General features: G+C 42.7%; 1 protein-coding gene across 1 annotated transcript; it reads left to right on the forward strand.

Annotated features, from left to right (window-relative positions):
- The first annotated feature begins 389 nt into the window (after positions 1-389).
- LOC117199533 (non-histone chromosomal protein HMG-17-like) lies at positions 390-9,855 on the forward strand. Its single transcript, XM_033419323.2, has 2 exons — positions 390-451; positions 8,667-9,855. The coding sequence occupies exons 1-2, from the start codon at positions 390-392 to the stop codon at positions 9,022-9,024; spliced, it is 420 nt and encodes a 139-aa protein (XP_033275214.1). The 3' UTR covers positions 9,025-9,855.
- The last annotated feature ends 1,626 nt before the right edge of the window (positions 9,856-11,481 follow it).

Genomic DNA, 11,481 nt, shown 5'->3' on the forward strand with positions numbered 1-11,481 from the left:
GTCCAAATGGACAAGCGAATGATCCCAGATGACGGTGGGACTCACGTGGAGATAAAGACCATAAACTAGAGAAAAGAAGAACTAGGAAGTTAGCAGATGGCAGTAAACAGCAGGAGGAGAGAGGTAGATGGTTGAAAACTATAATTCTGAAAGGAGAGGCTTCTCCACGAGGTTGAGACAGATTAACAACCTCCACCGCAGATGGTAGTAGAAAGAGTCGTTTCCTAAAGGGAAACCAGGTTTCTGCTTAAGGCCAGGAGGTGGGAGGAGTATTTTGTTATAAGGATGAGACTATAGGTGAGTTTGTTTTGAATAGGCAGGAGTTCCAGAGGACACAGGGCAGAGGACAGAGCCAGAAGAGGAAGGGTTTGGGAGGATTGCAGAGCGGAATGGGAGAGGATAGCTTCCTGGAGAGCCTTGTATTTGACGAAGTGCTGAGTGTGATGGGAAAGTGAGAAGTAACTGGCCTTGGGTGTCTCAGGAAATTCTTATGAAAAGATGTTTCAGAATGGGCCCAAGCAAAGGCTTAGGAGGCATCAGAATTCTGAGGGAGGGGACAGTTGGCATCTAGGTCTAGGGGTGCATTTTTTCCTACTCTATGTCAGTAGAGACATATGGTACTAACAGCCTTTATTCAAGGTTCTTTTTTTTTTTTTTTTTTTTTGTGGTATGCGGGCCTCTCTTGTGGCCTCTCCCGTTGCGGAGCACAGGCTCTGGACGCGCAGGCTCAGCGGCCATGGCTCACGGGCCCAGCCGCTCCGCGGCATGTGGGATCTTCCCGCACTGGGGCACGAACCCGTGTCCCCTGCATTGGCAGACGGACTCTCAACCACTGCGCCACCAGGGAAGCCCCAAGGTTCTTTGATTTACTCAAGTATGTTGAGTATCTCTTTTGTGCCAGGCACTGTGCTAGATTCTGGGGATGGGGTTGCAATGGCAAGAGAAAGGAGCGGCCACTTTCTGCAGGAAACAAAATACAGTGTGAGCTGTAGGCCTATTGGATGGTCTGAATGTTTGTGTTCCCCCAAAATGCTTATGTTGAAATCCTAGCCCCCAGGGTGATGGTACGGGGAAGTGAGACATTTGGGAGGTGACTGGGTCATGCGTGAGGGCAGAGCACTTATGAATGGGATTGGTGCCCTTATAAAAGAGGCCCCAGAGAGAGCTTGCTTACCCCTACCACCATGTGAGGACACAGTGGGAAGTCTGCAGCCCGAAAGAGGGTCCTCACCTGACCATGCTGGCACCCTGATGTTAGACTTTCAGCCTCCAGAATTGTTAGACATAAATTTCTGTTGTTTTTGAGTTACCCAGCCTGTGATGTTTTGTTATAGCAGCCTGAACAGACTAAGACACCAGTAAATAGACAGTTATAATGTTTTATATCATGATGGGGAAGTACAGGGTGTGATAGGAATACGGACGGTAGGGGTGGGACACGTAACCCAGATTAGGAATATCAAGGACTGCTTCCTGGAGGAAGTGCTGTATAAGCTGAGACCTACATTGTGGTGTGAATTAGGAGGAGGAGACAGAGAGCAAGGGAAGACAGAGTGAGGGCACTTCAGGCAAGAAGAGCACGAGCAGTGTCCCAGAGGCAGAGACATTGAAAGGGGCCTGTTTCCTATGTTATAGGGTCGTTGTGAGATCTAGCTCTTAGAATAGTGTCTTCTGGCACATAGTAGGTATCCCATAAATATCAGAAATGATTACTACGGGACTTCCCTGGCCGTCCAGTGAGTAAGACTCCGCGCTTCCACTGCAGGGGGCATGGGTTCCATCCCTGGTCGGGGAAGTGAGATCCCACATGCCGTGCGGCGTAGGCAAAAAATAAAAAGGAAGAAATTATTACTAAGTCTGGAGCATAGAATTAAGGGTGAGGGTGAAGAGAGATGAGAAATAAGGCTACCCAAGTAAGCAGAAGCCAAACTCTTAAGTCCTGGACCAGGCATTTAGACTTAATCCAGGAGTCACTGGCAACACTCACAGATTGTCAGTAGTGACGTAAATTCCATGCATTTTAGAAAGATCGGCTGAGACTAGCAGCAGGGAGACGAGGCAGAAGACTGTTGTAATCAGGGTCTGAACTAGATGGGGAGAATGATGATGGAAAAATGTGGACGGATTTCAAGATATTTAGAAGATAGATGTATTCGTTTCCTAGGACTACCATAACAAATTAGTACGAACTTGGGGAATAAAACAACAGAAATTCATTCTTTCACAGTTTTGGAGGCCAGAAGTCTGAAATCACGGCGTCCGCAGGGTTGGCAATCCTTGTTGTTCCTGTAGCAGCGTAGCTCCAGAGCCTCCCTCCATCTTCACAGGGGTCTTCCCATGGCCCCCTCCCCTGTGCCTGCGTATCAAATCTGCCTCTCCCTCTTCCTCTCCCTTCTCTCATAAGGACACCAGACACTGGGCTTAGGGCCCATCCGAAATCCAGGATGCTCTCATCTCGAGATCCTTAACTTAATAATCATACCTGCAAAGATCCTGTTTCCAAATAAGGTCACATTCAAAGGCGCCAGGAGTTAGGACCTGGATATATCTTTCAGGGGGTAGGGGTGGGGCAACAGTTTGACCCAATATAGCAGAATTAACGGGACCCTACTGATTGGCTGGATGGGGGTGAGGGGCTTTGAAGGAGAAGAGAAACCAAGGGTAGCTTCCGCGAACAACTGGTGGATGATTGTGCCCTTCACTAAAATAAGTAACACCGGAGGAGAGACAAGTTAGGAGAGGGAAGATGACATCTCTATGTTGACGTGCTTGTGGAAATCCAGGTGGGGATCAAGTAGGCAGTAGGTCATATAAATTGTGAGCCTAGTAGATGGAGATGAGGGCTGGGCATACAGATTTGGGTGGTAACCGAAACCATGGGCATGGGTAAGATTGCCAAGGGAGAATCTGCAGAATAAGGAGAACCCTGATCTGAACTCAGATACACAGAATTTTAGGGAGGGACAGGAAGAGTAGCAGTCAGGGAAGTAGGAGAAAGCATGAGGAGAGTAATGTCCTGGAAAAGCTCAGGGAAGAGAACTATTAAAGCAGGAGTGAGCTGTTTCTAAGGAGTTTTAGAGAAACCAGAATGGATGGAGAGGTGAGGAATGCAAAGAGGATAAAGAAGTATTTCAAGAAGTTTGGCTGTGAAGAGCAGGAGAGATTGGCAGGTGACAAGAGATGCAGACAGAGGATTTTCTTTTGTTTTTTTTTTTGTTGTTGTTTTTTTTGCGGTACGCGGGCCTCTCACTGCTGTGGCCTCTCCTGTTGCGGAGCACAGGTTCCGGATGCGCAGGCTCAGCGGCCATGGCTCACGGGCCCAGCCGCTCCGTGGCATGTGGGATCCTCCCGGACTGGGGCACGAACCCGTGTGCCCTGCATCGGCAGGCGGACTCTCAACCACTGCGCCACCAGGGAAGCCCTTGATTTTTATTTAAGATGGGAGAGACTTGTGCCTGCTAGAAAGAGAATTCTGCAGGCGGGAGAGGTGAATGTAAAGGCTAAGTCAAGGTCATTGAGGAGGCAGCATAGGTGAGACATTAACCTCAGACAAGAAGAAAAACATCTCTTGAACTTAAAGGAGGAAGAGGGGCAAGGATGGCTATAGAAGGAGGCAAGTTTGCTGACTTGATGGCAGGAAGCTAAACGTTCTTTTATTCATTCCACAAATATATTTTTTTAACAAATAGTTTGGAATGCCTGGCACATGCCAGGCTCTGTTCTAGATGCTAGTGATACAAAGAGAATAAAACACAGTCTCCATCTCCACAGAACTTACATTTCAAGTGAGAAGACGGAGAAATATATATGTATGTATGTATTTTTCAATGCCAAGGTAGTTGGTAGACGCTACGAGAAAAAATAAAGAAGCTTAAGGAGAGAGAGTTTTGGAAGAGTATCTGTTTAAATGGGGTGCCTAGGTTCAGCCTCTCTGAGGTAGGCAATGAAAAGGCAAGGCATTAAAGATCTAGGAGGAGCATTCCAGGCAGAGAGAACAACAGATATACAGGTCCTGAGGCAGGTATATGGTTGGCAGCAGCAAAGAATAATAGCAAGGAGGCCCCCTGAAACTAATATAATATTGTAAGTCAATTCTACTTCAGTTGTTTTTTAAAAAGTAAGGAGGCCAGTGCAGCTGCAGCAGAGCAAGATAGGAGAGAGGTGCGAGAATGGTAGGCAGGGTTCCGGTCACAGAGGTTTAGTAGTCTTTGGTGAAGACTTTAGATTTTTAGTCTAAGAGTGATGGGGACCTCGTGGAAGGTTTTGAATAGAGAAGTGACGTAATTTGTGAACAAATAATTTGGCTGCATGTGCAGAATAGATGGTAGGGAGCAAGAAAGGAAGTAGGGAGTCCAGTTAGGAAGTTACTGCACCAGTCAGATGAGAGGTGATGGTGGCTTGGACAGGCATGGTAGCTGTGGAGGGGTTAAAAAAAAAAAAAGTCGGATTGAGCATCTATCCTGAAAGTGATGCCCACAGGACTTACTGACAGACTGAAGATGGGATGTGAAAGAAAAAAAGGAAAGAGCCTCAAACACCTCAGCCAGGCTGAGGCAGAACTGATTCCTTCAAAGAAACCCTAGCCCTGGTGTATGAAGGACGTTTGGATGAGATAAGTACATAACACAGGGAGAAGGGAAGGAAGTGTGTATCTGCTAGAGGCCTGTATGTCATTTTCATGTGTCATCTCATTGAATCCTCTCCACCACCTTTGGTGATATTATTATCCTTAATTTTAGAGGTAAGAAAAAATTGCAATTTAAGTTAAATTTAATAATTTACTCAAGCCACAGCTTATACGTGAATTTTAACTCGAGACTGTCTAACAACTATGTTCTTTTCGCTAGCTTAGAAAAATAACACTTTTACAGCACTAGTACAAATTAAAAGATTTAATTTATTTTGAAGCACACTTGTACTTAAGAAAAGTCAGCTTTAACTAGATGATAGTTCAAAGGCATGTATTCATTTGGGGAACAATTCTGAAAGACTTTTTAGGTTCTCAAGGGCTACAGAGGCTAATCGCACTAGTTATTCCCATTTCTAATTTCACTTTCAAAAGATTTATCCCTAGTACAATTTTTGCCCTTATTAGCAGTTATGCCATTTTTTTTTTGTTTTTTTTTTTCTTTTTTTTTTGCGGTATGTGGGCCTCTCACTGCTGCGGCCTCTCCTGCTGCGGAGCACAGGCTCCGGACGCGCAGGCCCAGCGGCCATGGCTCACGGGCCCAGCCGCTCCGCGGCATGTGGGATCTTCCCAGACCCGGGCACGAACCCGCGTCCCCTGCATCGGCAGGCGGACTCTCAACCGCTGCGCCACCAGGGAAGCCCATGCCATTTGTTTTTGATGCATGAAGATAGATCCAGAGCTAGAGACTATTCTCCCTGAGAATTTGGGCAAGGGCTAGAAGAGAGAGGGGAAGAAGTACACGAACAACTGCATATAGTGATGGTAACTCTTCAGCTCTGGTCAATGAAAACTTAAGGGGAGAACATAGCATGTGGAAAACTGGAGCAGGGAACCCAGGGAAGCCTATCCATGGTCCCAAGTCTCTAATATTCCTTCGGATCTGGACACTGGAACAATTCAAAGTAAGTCTGTTTCCATCTGGACAAGATTCTTAAAAGGAGCTGGGGGTAAAACCACTTCGTTTCTTTATATTTCTCTCCATAAATGTTTATGCTCTCTTTTCAACCTGGAGGAACATAACACTGGGCATATTTAAGAGTTTTCACCAAAAGCACGGAAGGAAGAGGCAGTGGGATATAATGGAAAGGGCAAGGGCAATTCAGAGACTAAGGTGGCACCGTCGCGGAGGTTCAGGAAAGGGTTGTGGACCTCAGAATGCCTGCTGTACCCCGAGTGTGCAGCCTCGGGTGGGTCATTTTCTGTGAGCCTCAGGATCCTCATTGGTTAAATAGGGATAGATGAGAGTAAAAATAGGAACTACGTCATATGTTCCTATGAGAATAAAACGAGACAGTCTATATAAAGTACTTAGCAAAAGGGCTTAACAAGAGTTTGTTACTATTAATAAGTTTCACTAACAGTGTGACTCTAGACAAATGGCTTAAACGTTTTTGCCTTTTATTTTCTCAGCCATAAAATGATGGCTAGAACTAGGTGATACTGCAGATTTCTTTACAACTTTATAGTTATGATGTGATGTGTGTTGTTTCTTAAGGTGATAGAAAAGAAATGATATCTGTCAGTGGTAGCCACCAGGTGGCAATAGTGAAGAGTTTAACTGCCATCCTATTTGGGGGGAAACTTCCTAATTTTTTCAGTATACAAATTCAAAAAAACAACAAAAAGCTTTAATCATTTGTAATCCTTATTCCCAAGGAACTACCATTAAAATTTTCATGTATAACCTTCCATCCAGGTTATTTCTTCACATATATATATATATATATATATATATAAATTATTATTTTTCAATTTTATAAGAAATGAGGATAACAGATGTATTGTTTTGTAATCAGTTTTTTTAACACAAAAATATATGGTAAACACCTTCCATAGCAATTAATGTAGTTCTACACCATCATTCTTAAAAGCTCCATGTATTCCACAGGTATTTGTTTAATTGAACCATCCTCTACTTAGCAAACACTGACTGGAAAAATTTCCAGAAGTGGAATGCCTGGGCTATGCACCTTTTTTTTTTTTTTAAGGCTTTGATACATACCACAAATTTGTCTCTTCCTGTGTTTTTTGGTTTTGTGTCTGGTAGAGCAAGGTCCCTTATCAGTGCCTTCCTTCAGAATTTAATTGACTATCTAAAGCCTTTATTCTTCCTGATGAGATTTTAAATCTTTTAATCAAATTTTGCCCCTCTGTCTCCCCTAAAAATTTTGCTGGGATTTTGATTGATACTGTGTTAAATTTATAGGTTAATTTGGGGGGAATTTTCATCACTACAATATTATGTCTTTCCATCCAGCAATATGGTACACTTCACTATTCATTCAATTCTGTCAGTAAAATTTCCATATTATTTAGTTTCCATTTAGTTTACTTCTGGATATTTTATATTTTTTGTTGCTGTTAATAAATATTATCTTTTAAAATATTCTTCTGAAGGCTTTTGCTGGTATATAGGAACACTATTAATTTTAGGATTATTGATTTTGTAATTGGCCATGATACTGAACTCACTTAATGGGTCTAATATTCTTATCTATCCATTCATTCATTCTGTAAATATTCAGGCACTATTCTGGGTCCTGGAAATAAGCAGTTAAAAAAAAAAAATCTGTTCTCAAGATCTTTACATTCTACTGAGAAGAAATACTAAACAAATAAATATATGACAGGTGGTGATAAGTGCTAAGAAGGTGGGGGAAGCATAGTAAGAGGATGGAAAGTGACCACAAAAAATACTACTTCAGTTAACATGTTCAAATAAGGCCCCTCTGATAAGTTGAAGTTTGAGGAGAGACCTAAAATGATGTAGTTTTTCTTGGGTTTTCCCAGTAGGTATATATACATCATTATACACTTCCCACCCACAGCAGGATTTCCATGCTCCTGGAAGATTGCCTGTCCAGTGGCAGCAACACCAAAGATTTAGTCTATAAAGGACGCTTCGAGGGTTTTCAGTGTTCTGGATTTAAAGAATGGCTCCACAAGTCCTTCCAGCCACAACATAACAAAGTGAATCAGCTATATGTATACTTATATCCCCATATCCCCTCCCCCTTGCATCTCCCTCCCTCCCACCCTCCCTCTCCCACCCCTCTAGGTGGTCACAAAGCACCGACCTGATTTCCCTGTGCTACGCGATGCTCCCCACTAGCTATCTGTTTTACGTTTGGTAGTGTATATATGTCCATGCCACTCTCTCACTTCGTCCCAGCTTACCCTTCCCCCTCCCCGTGTCCTCAAGTCCTTTCTCTATGTCTGCGTCTTTATTCCTGTCCTGCCTCTAGGGTTCATCGGAACCATTTTCTTAGATTCCATATATATATGTGTTAGCATACGGTATTTGTTTTTCTCTTTCTGACTTACTTCACTCTGTATGACAGAGTCTAGGTCCATCCACCTCACTACAAATAACACAATTTCATTCTTTTATGGCTGAGTAATATTCCACTGTATATATGTGCCACATCTTCTTCATCCATTCCTCTGTCGATGGACACTTAGGTTGCTTCCATGTCCTGGCTATTGTAAATAGTGCTGCAGTGAACACTGTGGTGCATGTCTCTTTTTGAACTCATCATATAGATTCTTAACCCCATAATGCTTTGCTCTAATCTAGCCTAATTTCCCACTTCTCTTAATCTATCCTGACTCTTTCATTGTGCTGTCATGAGTCAAATCCCCTGTTGCCCTTAACAACTCTTCTAACCTTTCCCTTTATCTTCTTACTCTAACCAAAAACCTGGCCGTCTCCTTGCTTCCTTGCAATACTCTCAAGTTGTAGGTGTTTTGTCTTGTTTTGGTTTAAATCCTTCGAGACCTGCTTGCTCTCCATTGCCAAATCCAAACCTTTCCCCTTCCTTCCAAAATCCTAGTTCCCTTGAGATGCACACCATTACACTACTGCCTGAACCTACCCAGGCTGATTGCCTGCTAAAACCAAAATATCCACATTCTCGATAGAATTTAAACAATACACAGAGTTTCAAAACAGAACAGTCGGAGCAGCGTGAAGAAGAGGTGAGAGCGACCCCTGGACCGGCCAAAGCCGCGCGCCACTGCGTGCCCGTGTCCAGCGCCCACGTCCCGCCGCCGTCGCCACCACGCCCAAGAGAAAGGCTGAAGGGGATGCTAAAGGAGATAAAACCAAGGTGAAGGACGAACCACAGAGAAGATCTGCAAGGTCATCTGCTAAACCTGCTCCTCCAAAGCCAGAGCCCAAGCCTAAAAAGGCCCCTGCAAAGAAGGGAGAGAAAGTACCCAAAAGGAAAAAGGGGGAAGCTGATACAGGCAAGGATGGGGATAACCCTGCAGAAAATGGAGATGCCGAAACAGACCAGATACAGAAAGCTGAGGGTGCAGGAGATGCCAAGTGAGGTGTGTGCCTTCTTGATAACTGTGCGCTTCTGCTGACTGTACAGTTTGAAGTACCATTTTCTATCAAGTTTTATAAAAATGCAGAATTCTGTTTTACTTTTTTTTTTTAAGCTATGTTGTTAGCATACGGAACACTTCATTATTGTTTTTGGGGGGAAGAGCACATGTCACTAATAGGTCTCCGAAGCTGGATTGACATGGGATAAAGAACATCTTTCCCGTCTGGTTGTGAGAGACTTCCTCTTGGTTCCCAGGAAGGAGGGGTTCCTTGATGTTGACACACAGTAGCCACCTTGGCACAAATGCCTTGTGGTGTGGAAAAACTAAATTTAGTTTTTATGTCCTCCTCTCCCTCACTACCTTCAGCCTAGACTTGACTCCCTTAAACCCAGAGACCTGTTGGAACCTGACCCCTCAAAATTGGTTACCAGTATGTCAGGCAATCTGGACTTTGCATTGTCACCGTTGAGGTGGCGTCCCTCAAAAGAGCAGCGGTTCCTTTTTTAGGTTGTGGACCTTCAGATTGATACTTCTGCCATTTTCATTTCCATTTCCTGAAAGTCAGGGTTGGCTTGTGAAAAGTTGTTAAACAACATGCTAAATGTGAAATGTCAACCCTCACTCTAAACTTTCTCTGTTCAGAGCATCACAAGAAGACTTCATTGGGTTTTATAGTGGCTTTCAGATTTTGGCAGCCCACTGAAAAAGGGAGTTTGAAAGTTGTTGTATACTGTTAACGATTGTCTGCCCATGTCCTGCCTGAAATACCATGACTGTTTATGAAAAGTATCTTTAATAAAGCTGGATACAGTTTGAAAAAGAAAACAGAACAGTCAAAATATCCAGGATACAATCAAAATTACTAAGCATACAAAGAACCAGGAAAAATCTCAATTCACATGGGAAAAAAAGGTGTCAATGCTGAGAGAACACAGATAGTGGAGGTATCTGAAAAAGGCTTTGAAGCAGCTACTTGTTGAGAGACAATTCTCCATTGATCTCTTGTATTTCTGTATGTCTTTTGGGCAAGGGCATTAACAGCTTTTTTCCTGGACTATCTCTTCAGGGATTTTTGTATAGCAAACATCCTTGGAACACAGAGATAATGTCTTCCTCTGGGGCCAAGGGCAGATTTGTTTGCTGTCTAGAATAAAAGAGATAATGTCTCTCTCCAGGGCACAGTTGGATAGGTTTGCTAGTCCCTCATTACAAACTGGAGTTTCCCATCAAGTTCCTCTCCTATAATGAAACTCACTGCATGTGCAGGTATCACCTGGTCCTCCTGGCATTACTGGGTGGGACCTGGGGCTCAGGAAACTGGCATAAATGTTGATATTCTACTTCCTGCTACTGCTCTAGGCAATAAATGGTCCTTTGTCTCTGACCCAGGAGACTCACAACTTCTGCCACTATCCATTAAACTGGCAGCCCAACGTGTTAACTTGCAAGTAAGGTAAAATCCCAGGCCCTTCAAAGTTCTCAAGGCTATTATAAAAATTATCTTAACAAGCAATCAAAAGCACTTTTGAAACCAATGGAAAAATATATAGTATCAGCAAAGAAATAGAAAATATAAAGAAGAAACATATGTTTAGTTTGGAATTGAAAAATATAGTAGCCAAAATTATAAAAATTCATTGGATGGTCTCAGTAGCCAAGAAGATGACAGAGAAAAGTATCAGTGAAGTTGAAAACAGATCAATACAAAGTATCCAACCTGAACAACAGAGAAAAAAAAATTGGATAAACAATGAATAGAATCTCAGGGACCTGCGGGATAATAACAAAAGGTGTTGAAAATTTTTTGAATAAATAATGAATGAAGAGTCTCATGTTTGGCAAAAGACACAAACCTACAGATTCAAAAAGCTCAACAAAGTCCAAACATAATGAACACAAAGAAGTCTGTGCCCAGAAACATCATCATCATAATGCTGAAAAATAAAGACAAAGAAAAAAATCTTGAAAGCAGCCAGAGAAATGCAACATATTACCTACAGAATAACAACAATTTGAGTTACCATGCAGTCTGGAAGGAAGGGACACAACATTTTTAAAGTGCTGAAAGAAAAGAATGGTCAACACGTAATAGTATATGCAGTAAAAATATCTTTCAGAAATTAAGGTGAAATAATGGCATTCTCAGATGAAGAAAAAATAAAAGAACTCACTGCTAGCAGGTCTGTTCTAAAAGAATTGCTAAAAGAAATTCTTTAGACAGAAGAGAAATGATACTAGAAGGAAACTGGAACATCAGGAATGAAGAAAGAGCACCAGGAATGGTAAATACCTGTATAAATATGGTAGACTACTCTCTTGAATTCATAAAGTATGTTTGATGTTAAAGGCAAAAATTACAACATTGTCTGAGGGGGGTTTTGACACATGTAGATGTACTTGATGACAACTAGAACATAAAGGGGAGAGGATAAATGGGCCTATGTGGTGGTAAGCGT

This window comes from Orcinus orca, chromosome 4, assembly GCF_937001465.1.
Source record: "Orcinus orca chromosome 4, mOrcOrc1.1, whole genome shotgun sequence".
NCBI lineage: Eukaryota > Metazoa > Chordata > Mammalia > Artiodactyla > Delphinidae > Orcinus > Orcinus orca.